The following is a 21973-nucleotide window of genomic DNA, read 5'->3' as shown; positions in this document are numbered from 1 at the left end:
CTGGTGTTTTCTAACGGTACTGCAGTTGGCTTTTTATGCACTTTGCAGTTTGTATATGTACAGCATGACTCAAGAAGCTATGATCTTGTGCCCTTGGGAAAGGCAGATAGGACGTTAAATGTAGGTCCTGTGTTTAAGTAGCCTGGTATCCAGCCTTGTTAGCTTTAGTCCGCTACCCAAGATCCGCTCCCCGCGGACTAAAGCTAACAAGGCTGGATACCAGGCTAGTATTTAAGAAGAGCAACATCTTGAATTAGAATTATCTCTAAATCACCAAATCCGGTAAACCAGCTAAAATTCAACAAAATTCTTCTGTGATTTCAATACATGGTATCAGATACCCTCAATAACCTCAAAACTAAGACAAAATCTATGGACTGACCTCTACGAATTCCTCCAGCTCTGTGAAGCTGATATCAGGATCGTCCATGGTGTGGAAGGGAACGGGAGTCACGTGGATGTACGTCAGGACGCGGGGCTTGTGGTAACACCACGCCATGGTGCCGGGCTGGCCTCCTCTCTCCTTCGTAAACACAATCTGACCAGGGCTGGGCAGTCTCTCACCACCATCTACAGAACAGGACAATTTTAATTTTTAGTTAATAACTTCCTTCCCACATCAAGTGACGCATAGGGCGGCGCCCATCTCCGTTTCAGTTGCCCTGGGCCACACAGCAAAGCCATCACTACAGCAGGGGGCAAGTCCACTAGTATACATGTTGTAGTGGTGTGTGCTCAACTCCCATACTCTTTTCAAAAGGCTGGGTGCTAAGCAGAGAAAGCAGTATGTACCATTTTTACATGTAAGTCTTTGGTATGACTTGGCCGGGGATCGAACTCATGATCTACCGAATGCAAGGCAACTTGGTCATTGCACCAGTTTGACCAGTTAACACTATTTTAAAGGAAGCCAATTTGAAATCTAAGTACATGTATCCTAGTACAAAGCATCCATTCAAGTACAATATTTGAAATATTTTCACTGACTTCAGTAAGAATTGAACTACTAAATGCATTCGCCTCTGAGGCGTCGCCAAAAATCTTCCCATACCTCTGTTAGAGATGTACTGGAATGTTCCTACTCTGAGGTCATCTCTTGAACTGATGACAGTTTCCATGGAGATGGTATCTTTGGCAACTGGAGGATTGTCAGTCTGCATTGTCGCTGGCGATGCATCTGGCTCAGGTCTCTTTGAGTCCTGGACCAAAAAATTGCATTAGAGCTTTCCTTAACATCGGTACTCATTTGTTATTATCTGTTTGCCATGATTAACAGTAACTGTTTGGTCACATGCAGCTCCCATTGAATTCATAATTGCCATGCTATCATTGGCTGACCTGTTATTTGAAATGGACAGTCAGGATGTTGGTCTAGGAGTAGAGAACTTTGGGACATGTAGACATTCTGTCATTGGTCGAACTGATAACTGCCATGCTATCATTGGTTGAACTACTAATTGAGATGGACAGTCAGGATAGAACTTTGGGACATGTAGACATTCTGTCATTGGTCGAACTACTAATTGGCATGCTGTGATTGGTTGAACTGCTAACTGCCATGCTATTATTGGTTGAACAGTTAATTGCCATGCTATCATTCAATGAACTGCTAAGTTTGATGGACTGTCAAGATAGGTCTATGAGACTCAGTGAAAACTTTTGGACATACAGCCACTCTGTCATTGGTTGAAATGCTAATTGGCATTCTCTCATTGGTTGATCTGCCAATTGGGATGGACAGGCAGGATTGAGAGTGTAGAACTTTCTAGAAGCCTTACCTTGGTTTTTCCTGTCATCTCACTTATAAACTCCTGCATATGTTCTGCCATTAACTGGGCACAGTTCAGATGTTCTTGTCCAACAAAAACCCTCACAATGCCCAGATGTATCCCAGCATTCACTTTGGGAAGATGAGGATCGCTTTGGCTGCCGCTGTGGATCGACCAATCACAGACCAGGGACAGTTCAGAGGTCAGAGGTCCAAGCAAAGGTCGCATTTTGTCGTGTAGGGAGGTTTTCACCAAGAAGTCTTTGATGGTTGTGTTACATGTAATTGCTGACAAGTCACCTAAAGGAATCAAAAAAACACTTTTCTTAAATGTTTTATACAGAGTACAAACATTTAGTAATACATGCTTTATCCCAAGAATATATCTGAATAGAAATAGTAACAAAACCCTGTTTATTCGTACTCAAACACATTGAATTCAACAAGCCTAAAGCCCTCTTGCTATAAATTATTATAATTGATTCAGAAGAAGAAATTAACCTAAAACAATATGTTTTCTTGCTATGAAGTCAAGCATAACAATCATGCCATCATAACGTGGTGAAAAACAAGTCATATTTTTAATTATCAGCACGACAAAATTTTAATAAATGTTTCTTGGTCTTGTTTTTGAACATGATAGTTGTAATAACAGCAATTAGAACTACAATTATTATCGTAACGATATGAATTTCAGAAATACTGACTGTAAACTATTAAATATAAATATTGAATCACGTCTTACTATGATTTTCTGCAAGTGTGATCTCCACTTTACTGTTAATGCCAGTCAGGGACAACACTGTTTTGGGGTTCTGTGGGTGTGGCACTGTCTCCATGGCAACAACCACCTGACCAATGGCGAGGCTGGCAGACCGCAGCCTTGTCAACAAAGCTGACAACTCAGTTGACGCCATCGATGTTGTTTTCTCTATCTTTGATGCTGTCGTTGTTGTTGTTTCAAGACTCGTGGAGTCTTTTCGAGGAATAGTTGGGGAAATTTTGCCTTGGATTTCGTACTGTTTGGTAGGAGTGAGCAGTTTCAGGAGACCCATGGCTTGTTTGACCTTGGTGATGCTGAAGTTGACCTTGATCGGTCTGCCGACATCCAGGCAGATATTTGCTGTGAACAGTAAGTTTAGTGTGTGTCAATAGGAAATACAATCATGTAGACTGACCAAATTTTCAACATCTGTCTTCACAGCCAGTGCTGTAACCCAAAAAATGTACTAAATAATGAGCCTTGTTTTGTGGTGAAAATCGTCCAAGTAACCAAAAAAACAACTGTTACAACAATGTTACAACATTTTTTCCATCTGCCAACGCAGTGGTTGGATTAAAATTTTAATTTATTGTCTGAATTATAAACCAGCCTGGTGTGCTGATTTCATGGCTCCTATAATTTATATTTATTTTAACATCTAGGGCTATAATATGATGCCTAAGCTTGTTTTTTCTTCCCTTTTGCTTCATCTTTTTCTGAAAAATCTGAGAACCGACAAATCAAATTGGTGCGGCCTTACCTTGTTCAGAGAGGAAGTCAGTGACAGTGAAGGTGTATACAGCAGGAGGAACCCCACTGCGAGGGTCAGGCTCTCCCATGGCTGTCTGGACCCACGGCACACTGAAATCACCCGCTACTGGCAGCAACTTGGAGCCATCTTTAAAAAAATCAAGAACAAATTAACTGGAAAGGTAACATTTGCAAAAGCAAATGCATAATGTTTACCTTCGCATATGGTCTGCTCTGTTAATTACTCAAACACATTCACTATAATATGGTGACAGGAGTCTAAATCCCTCCTGCAATAAAATTGCAACATTATGTAACCCAACACCAGTTACTATCATGGTGAGAGACAGTTTGGTTCAGGTTATTGACTAAGTCAGGGGTCAGTGTTTGGAATGGAAGAAGAAACAGAGCAGAAACAATATGGCCAGCATTCAATGAATGAAAGTACATGTAACCACACAGCAATCACAGTATGTTCATAATTCAATTAATTGACCAATCAAAGAGCAGTGACAACTTATCAAAATCTTTCTACTAACATTACTAGAGGAAGAAACTGTAACAGTGAGTGTTTAATTTTAGCCCAATACATAACTTTTACTAAATATAATATTTCATAGTAATCATACTTTGTTCATACCTGTGATTGTTAAGTCCACCGGTACCCCTTTTAGACTGACATCATAGCATGACACCTCAAGCTTCTGACTTGTTGATTGGACATTAATGATAGTCGATGGCTGAGAGAACACCGCATGCACAAATGGCTTCAACACCCTCTTTCCCAGCATGCTCTCTTGTACAAAGGATGATGGGAAGATGGCAGAAAGACCCATCGGTACGAAAGGTGAAACCAGTTTCGTAGGCTGCGAAACTTGACTTGAGGAGGAGTCTTCTTTCTTTAAGGAACTTGAGTACAACATTAAGGAGATTTTGCCGGCTGTAAGGAGGATGTCCATGGGCATGATTTCTGTGGAACGTTCCAAGGTTTTGGTTTGTTTCTCCAACAGACTGGGGTGTAACTCGGCCGACTGCCTCTCTATAGTGGCTGAGATAGGAATCAAGGTGCTGTCGCTCCCTGAAAATTAATGAAATAAAGAAAGTTTAAGAGAGAGTGACCCTAAACCAGTTTAGCTTACAAAATGCTAATCTTCCATTGGTTATGACAGAAAAGACAGACCCTATGTATGTGCATTGTAATGTATATCATGAGCACAGCACAAATTTGTCAGAATGTCTCATTTCATGTATAAAAAGATGACATCCCATCTAATGTTGTCACAGTGTTGAAGAAGATACATGTATCCCCTGCAACAGGCAAAATTCTGATACAAATTATTGACAAAACTACTGCTCTGTTTATTGCGAAACACATGAGGACCAGCCCCTTGCTACACAATGTATTCCAACACCACAGGGTGCCTGCTACAGCACCTAGTACCATGGTAATACCCATCTGGTCCAGGTCATTGACCTTATGTGTTTGGAAAAGAAGAGGAAGAAGCTGAGCAAAAACAATACGTTTTCCTCCCGCGAGGGCAACATATAGGGCTAAAATACTAGATTGACAATGTCATAATGGTTACTAGATGTATTGTGTAAAACTAGTGTAGTCCTACCAATGCCACTGTCTTCTGACGCAGGTGGTCTGGTCCCAGCCCCCGCACCTCTGCTTGACTCGTCACTGTTGCTGCGACTCTTGGGCCCCTCTGGCCCCGCCCCTCCCAACATGGCCGACAGGTTCCTGTCAATCAAGTGGTGCAGGAGCTGCACCTGCTCCGTACTGACGTAGAAATCCAGGTCAGAGGTCACGTTCACTTCCAGGGAGTGCCCACACACTATCACAGGCTGTGGAAACCATCAACACGATTTAACAAAAAATGTTTAAAAATCATGACAGTCACAAGATATCAGAGATTTCAGACTTCCAAGAAGTAATATTTTGGGTTTTTGTGACTTTTAAGCTAACAGACCTCTGTGAATTGGATTGGGAATAATAATCACAATTTAACAAAGAATGTGGAATTAAAAATGAAGTGAAATGAAAAATTGATTCAATATGACACAAAAAATCAAAGATTTTAGATTTCCAAGACGTATTTTGGGTTTTTGTGACCTTCAAGCTCACAGACCTCTAGGAAGTGTTGAGTGGATTTTCGAAGACCGATGTATGGGGAATGCAGTGGGCCGGGGACTGCATGGCCGGGGGTTATTTCACCACTTCCTGAATTCCTCCACATGCTACTCTCTTACACCTGTTAATAGATGACCATTAGACACCATATAAGGCGAGGCCCACCTGTCTCGCATGGCTGTCCTGTGCTGAGTGCCTGTTGACAATGACGGCAGGAGCCACGACCACTCTCATGTCGTAGTCCATCACAATAGGAGTCAGGTGGACTGGCTCTTGATGGTGGGGCTGTCTGGGGGTTAAAATGATTACAATAGTTAGTCATTTATTGTCCTTTTTAAAAAAATATGAATTGCTGAAAACGGTATATTGTTGGGTAATAACTATCTTAAGTTTAAACTCATGCTGAAGGGTAGATAGTGAATATTTAATAACTTAGTCTAGTTTTAGGTTAAATTTTTAATCAGATCATTGATTCAATTATATTATTAGTTATGACACAAACACAAAACTTTACATCATAAAAGGGGGATGGTATCAGCTTCCAACCACCTTTGACCAACACATTGTCTCACGTCAGACTTAATTAAAAAGAGCAGAGGACTCAAGTCAAAAATTCTGTAAGCTCATGTCAGAAAATCGTAACTGTTGCACATTTTTCTGTGATGATACCTACTTGTCAGCTCTATTCCACTCCACTGCAGGATTCTGGGATATCAGCAGCTCCTCCTCTGTCTCCACCTGTCTACCCTGTTCCATGCTTCTCGCCACTTCCTCCCACAATGCCGAGCAGAGGCCCAGCCCATTCACATCCAGCTGGTACTGCCTGTCCTCCACCTCAGACCCCGGTGTCTGCATTTTCCCAGCATGCACAGCTCTCCTGTACATGTCTTTCCTAACCACCAGCCTGGGGAGAGGGTTGTCAGCTTGAGGGGTGAGGGAAACTGAGTTAACGTGAAGCAACATCAAGTCAGATTGTAGCGGCTTGCCCTTCGGACTTTCATCCACTGGAATGAACAACCTGAAGTTGCTACAGTTGAAATGCAACAACGGTAGACTGCTTGTTGCAATCATCAGCGCATGCGTCGACTTCGTGCCGACAACGCTGGCTTTAGGTTTCTCAATTTGGCTTCCGCAGTTCTCAAGCTGAAATATTTTCAGCGCGGACGCAACAAGAGGACACCAGAAGATGACGTCGCAAGGCTCGACCGTGAGGCATATTTCGTTCATGTACTGCGTGTCAGTTTCCCAGCTCTTTTCCTTGGACGCTTTCTCGCCGCGTTCTCGTTTTGCGATCTTCTTGCGTACGCAGGTGGTGAGAGCGCGAGTAAACGTGATGCTCAGGAAGCCGTGGGGCTTGGCGGTCTCGGCGAGCTTGGCGAACTCGGGGAAGAACGGGTTGGTTCTGGTCTCGCGGGACTGGAAGGCCGGCAGCTGGGTAAGGTTGGAAAGCTTCTCGGAACACGAGAGGACGATACCGTTGAAGGGACCTGGTGCCCAGTCATACGTCTGAGGTCTGAGGAAGGGAGGAAAATTTTTTTAAAAATTGTAAGTTATCCTTGCCTGAATATACTAATAAATAGCAGGATTGAAAACTAATTATAATTATAACAATACAGAATCATGGGACATTTATGTTGTTTACTTTATTTCACTTGCTGGTGTTATAAAAGCATAGATTTAAGGCCACAACAATTACCCTTACTTTTTGACCTTGTGGTTGACATTGAGACTTCCGACCTTGCATTTGACCTTGGTGTAGACCTCTTGTACATCAATGGAGGCACTGAGATCTTCCACTTCTGTGCAAATCTTCACATCTAGGACAAAACATCAAGTTCAAGAGATCCGTTACTTCCATTGTAAGATAATTACTCACTTTCAAACATCAAATCCTTTTTGAAAACATCAAAAATGTTTGTGGTATGATTTTTACTTTTGGGTACAGAATTACTATTTTGGGTGGTTAATAAGCTGTGGATTCTGTTTGTCCAGATAGCATATATTGACAACATGTGGGTGGGGGAGATTGACAGGCAGAATGACAGATCAAAAGGTCAGACACAGGAAGTAGGGTTTCAGAATCGGGCTGGCAGCAATTGGGAATAAGTGGATGATATGGGGGAATTCAGGAAGCTGGGAATCTCAGGCTACCTTGGATGTTCAATGTTTTATTAATTATTCATCTAAAAAAGCCAACTTAGCTACTAAAGGAAACATTCCTTCTATATACCATAGGTAATCATAAAATAATACTTTTATCACACGTCACCTTGTTTGATATTGAGATGGTCCTGTCCATAGAGCGTCACCTTGACTTTTGGAAGAGCCCATTGTAACCAGAGGGAGACCTTCCCTACGTTAGACTCCTGACTGGCCTCCCCGTCTTTAGCAGAAATTACAGTCTCATCAGTAGACGTACCACTGCCTGTATAAGGAAATTGGAATTTGAACCAAACTTCAGTGAGAGATAAAACATTTGGAAGAGCCATAGGCAACTGTACAGTGTATAAAATCATGCGTGTACTGTATCCATGTCTGCATAGAATAAGTCTTTAAATTGTATGATCATATGTCTTCATGTACAGCTAAATTGTGTGCTTGGCAGATGCATTTTACCATTCTTACCTTGAAGTTCAATTTTTCAGAATCCAAGTGGAATTATTATACATTTAATTGTCTTTATTTTAGTAAGGAGAGCTTTAAGATTAAGAGGTTTAAGATTCATAGGATGTCTAACTGTTTTTTTATTTTTTCGCCCTGTTGCTTCATATTTTTTATGAAAAAATCTGAGAAACAACAAATCAAATTGGTGTGGCCTTAGTATGAAGACATGAGAACATACATGTACCTAAGTCCTCTAGCTCACTGGAATCACTGATGCTCTGTAGGTGTTTAGTAGGAGAGCGGCTGGGACTGGACATGGCAGTGGACACTGTCTCTGGTGGTTTGACCCCAGCGGCAGAAGGTCCTGTGTTGGCTGACCTTGACTGGAGATCTTCAAGGACGTTCAGCCCCACCTCAGCAAGCGAAGACAGTAACTGTACCTGTAAATTATGCATAATAATTGATAAAAATTACATGAAATTATACAAGATGTTATTAAAGCATGAAAATTTTATTGTTTAAGTAAAAATTACTGATTTTTGCAAAAAATGCCTGTCAGAAACCCATTGCCATGGCAACACGAAAAATTAATAAGTTAACCTATTGCTATGAAATTGTTGGCAACAATATGTTAGGAAAAGTCACCAGTTTGGTGGCCCTAGCACAAGCCGTTTGGACGTTATCTCACATCAAAGTTGGTGCGGGCACGTATTTGACCTTGACCTTTGTCTTCTTATGACCTACCAAATATCATCACAATCCACAAAGGCGTTCTGAATTTGTGCTGACTACAGATGTGTGGAAACACACACACACGCACGCACACTGTCAGACACACCAAAAACAATACCTCCATTTTTCATGGAGGTAACTAGCCTATCCTACCTGTTGTTTAGAACAGTTCAGAGCCACTGGCTGCAAATCTGTGTGGAAACAGATGCCCAGGGATGTGTAACCTCCAGAGGGAGGGCTGCCAGAACACGTAACGGCCAGCACTGAAGTCACAGCTGTTGGTTCCAGTAGGTAGTACACCCCCTGGGAGTCGTGTACTGAGTAGATACTGCACTTCTCAAGGCTAATGTTCCATGGAAGAAGGTCTAAAACAAAAGGAAAAACAAGTTAAGGCTATTGTTTTCCTTAAGTGTTTTCAGAAATAATGGAGACTTACGTCCAGAATATTCCAACAGTAAAAAAGATTAGTTAGGAAATTTCTTCATTTAATAAACTTAAGGTTTTATTCAATATAATAATTATTGTGAATTTCTAAAATTCAGATTGTTTTAATTTACATGAATTTTCCCCCACTGCCTAACCTTCCTGTCAATCTATGGACACATCATTCCCCCCCAATTCCTGTAACTCAAATAACTCTATTCAAATGACTCTGGACATACAAACAAACAGACAAACACACCAAAAACAAAACCCCCACCATGGAGCCAAAAATCCTTGTACTGCACCTGTTTCCAAAAACGGCCTATCGGGACTGTAGGGTACATCCTGCAGCGCCTCCATGTGTTTGTGCCCGGTACTGCAGACCCCTATTCTGGGCAGGCACACAGCCAGCATGGAGTGGGGTTTGTCAGCTGTGGTGTAATACATCTGCAGACGGGAGAGGAGACTGCCAGAAGACTGTGGCATCGTGCTGATGTGGTCCGTTGGGAAGAAAATGGTTAAAGGCTGGAGGTCCACCTGTAAGAGATATCAAATCTTGCTTTATTTTACTAAGTTACCGTAACAATTGAATTTTAGAAGCTGTAGTTAACAGTAACAGTTGCTCATCCAATGCTTATGCTGCTGAAAGGAGTTGCAGTCTTTTGAATGGGACACTAAACAAGAGGATAGCCACTATCAGGGACTTTAAGAACCAACAATACAAACACAAGCTTCACTGGGTCAGTCTACTGAGGAAAGTTGGACCAAAAGTAAATTAACTTTAAACATGTAACAACAAAGATGAACTATACTCTTATCAATAAGAGTGGGGGTCCTTCCAGATGTGAGCAGATCAAATCTATCTCTAAAATTTGAGTAAAATTTAACTCCCGAACACTGCTGACTTACTCCCAATGGTTGTCTGCTGACTTACAGTCGAACGCTTTAAAAATGTGACACCAATGAAAAAAGATACTAATCCCCTGTCCATGGTGGTCAACTTTGCTCTGTCCCTTGAGTGACCACAAGAGACTGGTTTGATTATAAACATTCATTGACAAGTATTTTTCTGACCTGAACTTGAAGTTGCCTGACAACAGGAAACACATCGTGTAACCATTTCTTGATGACCAGAGTGCCGTCTGGTTTCCTCTCCTCCGCTTTGGGAGGCTCCTGTGGCGAGGTCTGCTGGGCTATGGGGATTGGCTGGCTGCTGGTACGTGTACGCGACCGCTGCTTCGACTCAGATTTCCCCGATCCTGAAATAAACCAGAAATAGCACCAGAAGTTCAAAATCAGCAGTTCTAAAAAGTAAAACTAAAAAAAAACTACTGTACTAACATTTGCAAAGCAAAGGCATAATGTTTGCCTTCACATATGGTCTGCTCTTTTAATTCTTAGTTAATAAACACATTCACATACATGTATTCCTGTAATTTCCTGTATTTATTATATATTATGTTAAGTTATAATTTATGTTACATCTGATTCTCTGTACCTTTTGAGTTGTCTTGATTTTGTATTTTGTCGGTGCCTTATAAGCCCATATGGGCTGGGCGACATTTGATCGCAATGGCACGAAAATAAACAGTCATTCATTCATTCATACATGTATATGACAGGAGTTTAAATCCCTTCCACTATAAAATTGCAACATTATGTAACCCAACACCAGCTACAATGCAACATTTAACAAAGTCAGCAAATCAGGTCATTGGCCAGGTCAGAGGTTAGTGTTTGGAGCAGAAGAAGAGGAAAAGGAAACTGAGCAAATATCATTTTTTTAATGTTTCCCGAAGGAAAACAATATTGTTTTTGCTCAATGTCTTCCTCTTCTTCTTCTCCAAACAGTGACCTCTGACCTGACCAATGACATGATTTGTTTACATCTGTCACCATGGTGACTGGTGTTGGGTTACATAATGTTGCAATTTCATGGTCTGCTCTGCTCCTGTCACCATATACTAGTAGTACATGTATGTGAATGTGTATGAGTAAGAATTAACAGAGCAGACCATGTCTGAAGGTAAACATTATGCATTTGCTAAATGCAAAATGTTACTTATCTAGTTTTCCTTTGGTAAACATGACAACAAGGACCCACCTTGAGAAGAGTGTCTGTGCCTGTTAGCAGACTGTGTGGAGACAGTAGTGATGACAGATGACTGTCTGTGTGTCTGGTGAGGACTGCTGGCCTTACACCATACCGGCTGCGGGCGGTACGACAGCCATGTCAGCAGTACAGGATCTAAACAGCACGACACACCCTGGATATCCAGCAGAACCAGGCTATGTCCTGGAAGAGATGACCATTGATATATCATTTTAATTGTTGTATTCAGATTTGATTTATTATAGAGATTTATTTCATTTAATGCATGTATTTAGAGGTTTGTACACAAACAGACCAAGACCTCTTCTTTCATAAGCAAAGCCTATTACAATAACTCAATATCATGGTAATTTTTCCAATGTAGTAAGCTGAATCAACCCTATCCCATAGCATACTGATATCTGACTGTGAGGCAAAAATACATTATGTTGCTGACAAAAATGTTTGCACTTTCCATGCCCTAGGCTGGTTCTAGCTATTTATTGGTGGTACCAAAAAACAAACTAAGGGACTCCTCACGTAGCTTGCTTTTGTATTATTTCAAAATCCTCAAGTTTGAAATGATGACAAAAATGTGCTAAGAAATGGCAGGAAATGTCAGACAGATTTCCTTATCCAGAATATTGTTTGTTTTGCTACCCTGAAATTTCATTGAATGCCATTCATTTGTTCATATGACTAAGGATTCAAAAACTAGTATAATATTATAATAATAATATAGTTCAAACAAATATGGACTTAGAAAATGCATGAGTCACAATGTTGTGTACCTGGCTTTAAACTATCATCCTTTCCTATTTGCAGGGTGAGAGTCAGGAGGTCAGAGGTCAGGTTGCCAGGCGTGGCCTCCTCTGTTACCATGGTGAAGAACTTTGTGTTGTGGACCTGGGAAGAGTCCACTGGCCCTTCCACAATGGGGGTGATAGCTTCTCTGCCATTCTCTGAAAACCAAGATAGACAAATGTATGCAAACACAAACTTTGGCTTGGAACAGACATCATGCATTCTATGAGAAAATCCCTTAAATTGTCACAACTAGGTACCTGTCCTTGGTGCTGATTGGTGTTCACACTAACCTATTGTCACAACTAGGTACCTGTCCTTGGAGCTGATTGGTGTTCACACTAACCAATGAGAAAATCTCTTAAATTGTCACAACTAGGTACCTGTCCTTGGTGCTGATTGGTGTTCACACTAACCAATGAGAAAATCTCTTAAATTATCACAACTAAGTACCTGTCCTTGGTGCTGATTGGTGTTCACACTAACCAATGAGAAAATCTCTTAAATTGTCACAACTAGGTTCCTGTCCTTGGTGCTGATTGGTGTTCACACTAACCAATGAGAAAATCTCTTAAATTGTCACAACTAGGTACCTGTCCTTGGTGCTGATTGGTGTTCACACTAACCTTAATATTAGCTACACTTAATATTAATAATATGAAATATTTATGATTCACATGATTTTACAAAAGATGACATATTCTTGTTTATGTGTAAAGGGCCTTTCCAAATTGCACAACATTGGCCATGGAAACTGCTCGGGATTTAAACCCAGAACCTTTGGATTCTAAGTTAACAAACAACAAGAACACCCACATTTAAAACATTTTAAGTGAAAAACATTTTAAACATGTAAAAAGGGTCAGAAATAAAGTTTCTGCAATGCAGTGTTCTCGGCAGGCCTTTTGAGCATAGGGGCCCCCTATGCAGTGATTTGGACCCCCTATGTAATTATATGCTGTGATTTGGACTTCTATGCTGCCTCTCAACCAGCATAGGGGTGTTTTTTGAGGGAGAACCTTCATAAATCTTATAAAAAAATGAAAATATAACTTTAGAATGAAGCTATAGCATAGGGAAAACATTAACTTCACAAAATCTGTCCCTCAATAAGTGAGAAATAGTGTCTCAGGGGGTTATGAGTTTCACATATTTTCGCTCATTGTACGACTTGCACCACAAAAGTTGTCCCTCTGAGCCTGACCCCTATGCTGTGAAAAAGTCCTGGTGAGAACCCTGCAATGAATGATGCACAACAGGGTTCCAAACCTACCGATAGAGTGGACGTTGACCTTCAGCCCCCCCACAGTTCCTGACACAGCTCTGAGACTGGAGGTCTCCACTAACTTCCACTCCAGACCAGTCAGGGACACTTCCACCATTGGCTGGCCTGCTGGGAACGCCTTAGCTGTAAGACAAAACAAAATATTAAACATTTCACACCTTGATAAAATACTTAGAGAAGCTGTGAATTTCCTGTTTTATTTAAAGAGGAAGAGCAATGGTCCCAGGCCGATTCCTTGTGGGACCCCAGATGCTACTTTAACCGGAGCCGACGGCTTCCCCTCTACCACTACTGTTTACTCCCTCTTGGTCAGGAAAGCCTTAATATGTTTCTTTACCATACTCTACACTTGTCTCTAGGGTCTGCTCTAGTGTGCACCATGAAGGACAGGGTGTATTGGAGTAACTTTATCAGATGATGATGATGATAACATACAGTTCACTTCCTTCCAGTCTGAGGGAACTGTTTTGACCCCCATTCTAAATTTCCTGTCAGTCTGCGGTTATGGCATTTCCCCTCCTTGTATACTTACTTCCTCCAACCTTGTGGAGACCATTTGACCCCAAAAACAGCCTGTCAGCCCCTCACTTCCTCTGATGCTACTTTATTCAAAATAACCATGGACACACAAGCAAACAAACAGACATAAAAAACATCAAGTACACGTAACAACACACACCAGATGGATTAAAGACATCTTCCACCAGACTTGTCCTGTGGAACCCTCCCGGCTGGCCGGCCCAGCTCAGCTGTATCAGGTGCAGCAGCTGCAGCTGCGGCTGGGTCAGGGTGCAGACGACACCTGGAAGCTCCAGTAGCACTTCTGTCTGAGACTGCAAGGGGTCTCTCCTGCACAGACACCAGTTTGTTGTTAATTGGACAAGTGTGACCATTTTGCAAAATTCTATCCTGTACATTAGAATGAAATAAAAATTCATTTTGGAATAAAAGAGAAAAACAAAACCAATGTTTCTGTTTCCCAGAGCTAAAATGCTGTAAGTACATAAAAAATTAAATTTTGTTAATATTTACGAAGTACGTTTTGTTTTGACGTTTTGTCATGGAACCAACCAGACACTATTATACAAACAACTTAAATGTATCAAAATTCTCTTGACGGAAGGAAGAAACAGACATATCTTAAATACGTATTTAAACATAAACTCTCATTTATTAAGTACTATGTATATTGTAAATTGGTAACTGGTTCTTACCAATACATGGGAAGCAAGAGTGTCTTGTAGTACACAGCAGTGCTGCAAGGGGGCAGTACTGTCAGTGGTGCAGGTGATGGGTTGGAAGGATCCATGGTGGTCAACCCAACCTGAAACCCAAATACCTGCAGAAAAAAAAATCTAGATTAGCAAAACACAAAAATTTTGATTTCAAAAATACCGGGTACATGTACATGTAGGTGCAGCCTTACCTTGACATAATATTATATGTGTAACAGTGTTGTAGTACAATGTAGGTTGTAACAGACGTTTAACAGTGTTGTAGTAGGTTGTAACCAAGTATTTAACCTCCTTGTTGTAACAGACATGTGTAATGGTGTTGTAGTAGGTTGTAACAGACATGTGTAACAGTGTACAGTTAGTAGGTTGTAACAGACATGTGTAATGGTGTTGTAGTGCATGTAGGTTGTAACAGACACATGTAAAGTGTTGTAGTAGGTTGTAACAGACATCCTTACCTTGACATGTATGTGTGAGTAACAGTGATGTAGTAGGTTGTAACAGACATATTTATCAGTGATGTAGTGTAGGTTGTAACAGACATTCTTACCTTGACATATATGTGTGAGTAACAGTGATGTAGTAGGTTGTAACAGACATATTTATCAGTGATGTAGTGTAGGTTGTAACAGACATTCTTACCTTGACATATATGTGTGAGTAACAGTGATGTAGTAGGTTGCCGGAGGGTTGTAGCAGACAGCTGACAGCTGGTACCAGGTTGTACCTGTACATGGGTACAGTGTTCTGTATGTCTATCCTGTCAGCCTGGAACACTACAGTGGGGAGGGGGAACACTTGGTCCCGTTGTTTTGGGGGCTCCAACAACTTCTGTTTGGAATCCTGTTGGAAAACAATGACATCATAAAAAAGACATCAAGATGTCATACCTCTGTGAAATATTTTTGCTTCTGTGAATTTATCTTAAATTTCTTGCTAATTCTGTTTTGAAATATTTTTGCACTGGGTCCACCAGTTTTTTAGTTATCCTCTCTTGAATATTCTTTAAAGAAATCATCCTGCAGTTCCATAACAAGCTGCTGGGGGGCCTTTACTCGTGTGACTTCTTTTCAAGCACAAGAGCTACTTACCATCCAAAATTCATGACCCTAGCATGTCCAGATCGTGAGATATCAAGACCAGAAGTTCCGTTGCAGTACCAAGGGAAGCCACTACGGGGCCCAAAATCTCATCATGTCTAGATTTAGTCACACCTTACCAACCCACTAAGTATGAAACCAATCCATCGAGCCGTTCTTGAGTTATCTTGTTGACAATATTTGATTCCATAGGGAATGCATTAGTAGAATTCTTAGAATATTTTCAACTCAATCAGAGTAATAATTCCAAAGCCTCCGCCCCTGAGACGTTGCCAAAAATGTACCACCCCTAACCTGTCTGGAGACTCTCCTCCCTTTCCTGGGTTCCTGTACATCAGGTGATGCCGTCTCCAGTCTCTCGGCCCCGCACACGTACGCAGTGATTGACAGGAAGGTCACGTGCATGGACCGTGTGGGAATGAACTCCTCCATGGCTGCAACCTCCTCCTGAGTCGGGCGCGGTCGACTCTCATCAACAACCACTGCAACAAGAGTTCGAAGACATCATACCTCTGTTAAATATTTAGAGTCTCTGACGTCTTATTTGTTTGTATATCGATGAAGGTTAGACATCAAAGTAAACTAAATTGCTCTAATTATAATATAATTCCATACAGGTGTTCCAGGGCATGTGATAACTAAGCCGTATCACATGGGTACTAATGGTTATCACACGGGCTTCGAATTTTCGAAAGCGGTGCACGCAGTTAGGGGGAAACACGTTCAAATCGTTCTATGGAACATTTGGAAGCCCAGGCTGTACGCGTTAAAACCCCCCGGGTTGTACCGCTAGTTATCACACGGGCCGGAACACCAGTATCGAACATAATGGCGGTCCAGGTATGACATAAAAATAAGTTATCACATGGGCCGGAACACCTGTGTCAAACGTTATCATGGCCTAGGTGTATGACATTAATTGTGATAACCGACCAGGTTTGGGCTGGCTGTAGGGTTCATATTCGTGGTTGTTGGCACACTCTTGGAACTTGAGCAGTTTCTGTATGACCTCGCTGGTGACGGTAGCCTGGCCGGGGGCAAACAGGAACCTTTTGGATGAGGACTCCCTGACGGTAGACATGTCCTGACTACTGTGGGAACCAGCATCTGAACCACTCTCTGAGACTGCATGGGGAAAAAGAAAATGCTTTCTTACAAAATGTACCTTCGGACATGGTCCCCTTTGTTAATTCTCACTCAAACACATTTCACATATTATATATATATAATGTAAGCACGGGAGCAGAGCAGACCATGAAATTACAACATTATGTAACCCAACACCAGTCACCATGGTGACAGACGTCAACAAATCATGTCATTGGTCAGGTCAGAGGTCACTGTTTGGAGAAGAAGAAGAGGAAGAAACAGAGCAAAAACAAATGTTTTCCTTCGGTAAACCTATTACTAGAAACTTTAAGGTAACATTTGCAAACTAAGCAAACTGTGAAATGTTTACTTTGCAAATAGTCTACTTTGTTAATTCTCAGTCAAGCACATTCTTATATATGGTGACAGGAGTCTAAATCCTTTCTGCTATAAATTGCAACATGATGTAGCCCAACACTACATGTAGTTACCATGGTGACAGACGGGCTGGTTCAGGTCATTGACCTTACTAGTATTTGTTTGGAGAAGAAGAAGAAGAGGAAGAGGAGACAGAGCAGAAGCAATACGTTTTTAGATCTGCAAAGGTCCCTATCCAAAGCTAGGTACTCAATTTCACCTGAGTGAAGTGAGGAAAGTTGTGTTAAGTGCCTTTCCCAAGGGCACAAGATCGGTGACAAGGTAGGATTCGAACCCGGAACCTCTTGGTTCAAGGCCGAACACGCTACCGCTACACCACATGACCCCACACAGGTTTGACAGTAGTATGTGCTATAATATAAAACATTTTATATCTGACCAATCCTGTCCTCTATCTCCATGGTGTACAGATAGTCCATCCAAAAGGCCCCATATCTCTGTAACATGGCCGTCTCATTGTACAATCTTTGGTGCATCTCTACATCAAGTACAAAGTCAGGGGGAACCCTGCAGAAAAAAGGACACATGACTATCATTATTAATGAACAATGATCGTTATTTATCAAAAGGAAAAACGACAATCCATTTATGTATTTATGTAGTAATAAGTTATAAAGATGCATGCAGGAATACAAGTAGTAATCTCCAAGCAGATCTTTCGTTGGCCATTCGCCAGGCAGTTATTGTTTGCCACCCAAAGTGTGTAAAGAAAGATACCAGTCAAAAAAAAAAGAGCCCCACCAAAACGCACAGAAAAATAAGTTGAAGCCCAAACCTTTGCTTGGAGAGTATACTACAAAGTGAAATCTATTAATGAGACACCTAAATCTATTATAATATCATTTCAATGAGGATTTGACATGAAAATATGATAAGAAATGTTATCATGAAAGCTCATCTGTGTTGGTAGTTACATGTTCAAAGTTAAAACTTTTGGTCCAACACTAAAATTCTTTCACCTAGAGCTTTCGACCAGTCACTCTGGTCTTCCTCAGTAGACTGACCCAGTGAGGCTCACTGGGTCAGTCTACTGAGGAAGACCAGAGTGACTGGTCGAAAGCTCTAGGTGAGAGAACTTCTTGTGTTGGACCAAAAGTTTTAACTTTAAACATGATAAGAAATGTACGTGCTGACCTGTTGTTTTCAGGACTTCTCTCATCAAACAAAGACAGTGAGAAGAAATGGCTGCTGGTCTTGTTTTCCACTGGCTCTCCTGACTGAAGAAAACATGGATCCTGTGGGGAGAGAATGATTTTAAAAATCATTACTTAAGTTATAATTTGCAGAATAGTTTATTTGCCTTTACATGTAGGTTGTGCCACAAGAAAACTGTCTTCATACTTTCTACCATTTCACTGTGACTCACTATTTTGTTGTGGCCCAGTCACTACAGCAGGGGGCTAGTCCCCATACTCTTTCCCAAGTGCTGAGTGCTAAGCAGAGAAAGCATGTAGTACATGTAGGTACTATTTTTAAAGTCTTTGGTATGACTTGGCCGGGGTTCGAACTCACGACCTATGGAATGCAGGGTGAGCACTCTACTAGTATATATATTACCCACTTGGCCATTGCACCAAATCTTTGTAGCAAGAATTATAATACACTGTACTTATATTTTCCCACCCACCATTTCTCTAGTGGTTGTTTCCTCCTCGTCCATACAAGTCAGTTGGAACTTGGTGAATCCGATCTGAGCGTCAAAGAAGGTCTCCCCTCTCATGAGTATCTCCAGCGCTGAACCATCCTGTTCCAGTCTTAGATATGGCTTAAAGATCAACTTCTGTGGTCCGTAGAACATGTTCTCCTGGGTTAGCTCTGTCAACTGTGGGAGGCATGGAACACACATGAGCCAAGGCTGTCCATCACAATTAGCAGTTCAACCAATGCCAGCAAGGCAATTAGCAAGTTGACCAATGATAGCAAGGCAATTACAAGTAGCAGTTTGACCAATGAGAGAGATCCAAAAATTTACACTCATCGACTGATCCTGACTGTCCATCACAATTAGGAGTTCAACCAATGATAGCAAGGCAATTAGCGGTTCAACCAATGAGAGAGTGGCTGAATGTACCACAAAGTTCTACACTCATTGACTGATTCTGGCTGTCAATCTCAATTAGCAGTTCAACCAATGATAGCAAGGCAATTAGGAGTTCAATCAATGATAGCAAGGCATTTAATAATTCAACCAATGAGAGTACTGCATGCCTCAAAGTTCTATACTCATGACGGCCAAAGGCTGGAACCAAAGGCAATGTGAAAAACACTGTGTTGTATTTTATCTATATATACCCACCCATGAAAACCTGTTATTGCAGCCTAGGTACAATGTATGACATATTAAATTTGAAATTAAGACATTTCTATTGTTAAACCATGTCCTACCTTAAATGTGACCACTGCCTTCTTGACATACGCGCTGAAAGCCAGGATGGGTTCTGCAGGTTTGGCAGTGTTCCTGCCCCTGACGCCCCCCTCCCCCTCTAACTCTTCCTCTTCAAACGTCACCAGTTCTGGTACGAGTGACCACATCCAGGACCCCCAGCCCTGCTGGTCACTGTAGTCCTGCAGCTGGTCACTGTCGTCCACTGCTCCTGTAAATAGTGTCCAGGTTGACAAAGTTCTTTGCAAATTACAGTGTACAACCTAAGAAACTAAAGGCTATACCTACATTTCATTCATATGATGTATACGTACAGGGCTCAAAATACTGGGGACATGTGCACCTTAGACTTAGTCAGTGCACCCAAAATTGGAGCTGTGCACCCAATTTTTTTCTCCCAAATATTTTTCTCCCAAGTATTTTTGTACATATTATATAGTAGTATGCAGGACATTCTTGGCATTTGAGCATCCAAAAAATATAAAAAAATCTTTGTTGTAGTACTTGTTTAAGATTTTGAAGTTAGCTCTCGTTTCAGATTTAAGCTTAGAAGAGGAGCAGTTAGATCTGTTATTAGGTATTGTTTCATATGGTGCACCCCAAAAATTTTTTGTGCACCTAATTTTTTAGGTTGGGTGCATTGGTGCACCTATTCCCAAAAATGAATTTCGAGCCCTGGTCACCAAAATGCTGGCTTAGGAACCAGCTCTTTGAAAAAATCATTTTCATGTATAAATAAATACCTGTATTTCCTGCTGCTAACTCCTGCTGAGATCCAGGTTCATGTTCGTCTTGTTGTGGCTGTCCCTCTGGAAGGTCAATGTCACCATAGTACAGCGCTGTACAGAGCTGTATGAGTCTTAGGTACATGGGCAGCTGGATATCACTGATGGAAATGTTCACTTCTTCACAGAACGTGTTAATCTTGGTCGCATAGGGGAGCTTCGCGTTCAGGCTCTCGTAGATCATGAAAATCCGCGTCTCAAAAGAACAGCGGAAGATCATTGGCTCCTGGTACATCTCGATCTTGCCCGCGGCGGTCCGCTTGTCCAAGCAGACCGTCATGTCCGAGAATTTGATCAGTTTCCGAAGCACGAGATCTTCGACGGATAGGTCGATGAAGGCACTGTCCCAAAACTCGTTCACGCTGTAGCACTCCGCAGACTTGATGTTTAGCGATAGAACAATGTCGTCTTCGACGTACTTGAGTATCAGGTTGTTGACTACGATAGAGACATTGTTTACGACTCTGTTTATCAGCGTTTGAACGTAGCCTGGCGGGAGGTCCGCGTCGCTGCCTGTTAGTTGGCGTTTGACCTTTGACCTGTCCACGCTGCTTGCCCTCGAGCTGGCGTTACTAGTCTTCGAGCTGGCGCTCTCGGTCTCTGCCGGGCTGGCATCGCGGAGCTTCAGCACGCATTCTATCGTGTTTATGGTGATGACGACGGGTTCGTAGCCAAGTCTGGCCCACGGGACGTGTACGCGAAGCTCGTGGATGTGTCCGCTTAAAAACGTTATCGGTAGCTTCAACTCCTGCTCTAGCACGTCTAAACGAAGGTCAAGGTTATTAAGAACAACGTCGCCTCCCCACAACGAAAGCTGGAGGTCCGATGGCTTGAGGTTCTTGATGTACTTGTTGACGTAACTCATCAACATGGGCGCGATATAGGACTCCAACATGGCTGCTGGTGTTGTGGTATTTCTTGATGAAGAAATAAATCAGTGGAATCTCACTCCATTGTGCTACAGTCTTGCCACCATTGTCTTATTTTTGCACCTTTAAGGATCTGTGAATATCATCTTGGGTCAATACTCCAGAGATGTCCAAGACTAGGGAGACCCTCCTATTATAAAGAAGAAACATTTTGATTGTTTATATTTCCAGTTTTGGCGCAAAAATCTTACATACTATCGCTTTAATGCTACGTAGATCGGCACCGCCCCTCCCCTCAACTCTTCCCTGGATCCCCAAAACAGTTTTGTAACTACTATAAATTTGCTTTATCAAGCTGTGTTGTTTTCCAAACAAATAGGTCATATACATCATTGAAGAGCCTCGAGAGGCGATAAATAAATATTTATAAATAAGGTTTGTTTACAAACATTGAGCCAACGTGGCCAGGTACTTATGACATCATCGTCTGCTCAATTTCCGACATTCCCACGATCATTTCCAACCTTTTGTGTCCCATATCTCAGTTAAAAAATTATCTCAAGTTTATTTTGACTTTGTCGTATTGTTTTTTTATAGTCCTCAGGCGTTAAAAGAAGTAAAAATTTAAGAAATTCACAAGTTTTTAGCAGAAGTCGATTTTTTTTTACTCACCTTGGCCGCCATCTTGGAAACGAAGTGCATGATGGGATATCGTACCG

General features: G+C 41.6%; 1 protein-coding gene across 1 annotated transcript in view; it reads right to left on the bottom strand.

Moving 5' to 3' along the window:
- The window catches only part of LOC109476378 (vacuolar protein sorting-associated protein 13B-like), a 50224-nt gene extending 28784 nt beyond the window's left edge, over positions 1-21440 (bottom strand). The window contains exons 1-28 of the mRNA XM_019777312.1: positions 20344-21440; positions 19603-19811; positions 18845-19039; positions 18352-18452; positions 17597-17724; positions 16624-16815; positions 15985-16172; positions 15233-15433; positions 14570-14694; positions 14035-14204; positions 13344-13478; positions 12058-12228; positions 11279-11470; positions 10249-10433; positions 9480-9621; positions 8905-9116; positions 8264-8459; positions 7685-7840; positions 7118-7232; positions 6089-6928; positions 5581-5704; positions 4901-5129; positions 3922-4359; positions 3292-3429; positions 2514-2891; positions 1779-2068; positions 1052-1199; positions 383-570 (exon numbers count right to left, since the gene is read on the bottom strand). Coding sequence (XP_019632871.1) covers positions 383-570; positions 1052-1199; positions 1779-2068; positions 2514-2891; positions 3292-3429; positions 3922-4359; positions 4901-5129; positions 5581-5704; positions 6089-6928; positions 7118-7232; positions 7685-7840; positions 8264-8459; positions 8905-9116; positions 9480-9621; positions 10249-10433; positions 11279-11470; positions 12058-12228; positions 13344-13478; positions 14035-14204; positions 14570-14694; positions 15233-15433; positions 15985-16172; positions 16624-16815; positions 17597-17724; positions 18352-18452; positions 18845-19039; positions 19603-19811; positions 20344-21280 — 6723 coding nt within the window. The 5' untranslated portion in view covers positions 21281-21440. The remainder of the gene's footprint in view (positions 1-382; positions 571-1051; positions 1200-1778; positions 2069-2513; positions 2892-3291; positions 3430-3921; positions 4360-4900; positions 5130-5580; positions 5705-6088; positions 6929-7117; positions 7233-7684; positions 7841-8263; positions 8460-8904; positions 9117-9479; positions 9622-10248; positions 10434-11278; positions 11471-12057; positions 12229-13343; positions 13479-14034; positions 14205-14569; positions 14695-15232; positions 15434-15984; positions 16173-16623; positions 16816-17596; positions 17725-18351; positions 18453-18844; positions 19040-19602; positions 19812-20343) is intronic.
- Between the last annotated feature and the right edge of the window lie 533 nt (positions 21441-21973).

This window comes from Branchiostoma belcheri, unplaced genomic scaffold, assembly GCF_001625305.1.
Source record: "Branchiostoma belcheri isolate BF01 breed outbred unplaced genomic scaffold, Haploidv18h27 scaffold37, whole genome shotgun sequence".
Classification (NCBI taxonomy): Eukaryota; Metazoa; Chordata; class Leptocardii; order Amphioxiformes; family Branchiostomatidae; genus Branchiostoma; species Branchiostoma belcheri.
This window is presented reverse-complemented; position numbering and strand designations above follow the sequence as displayed.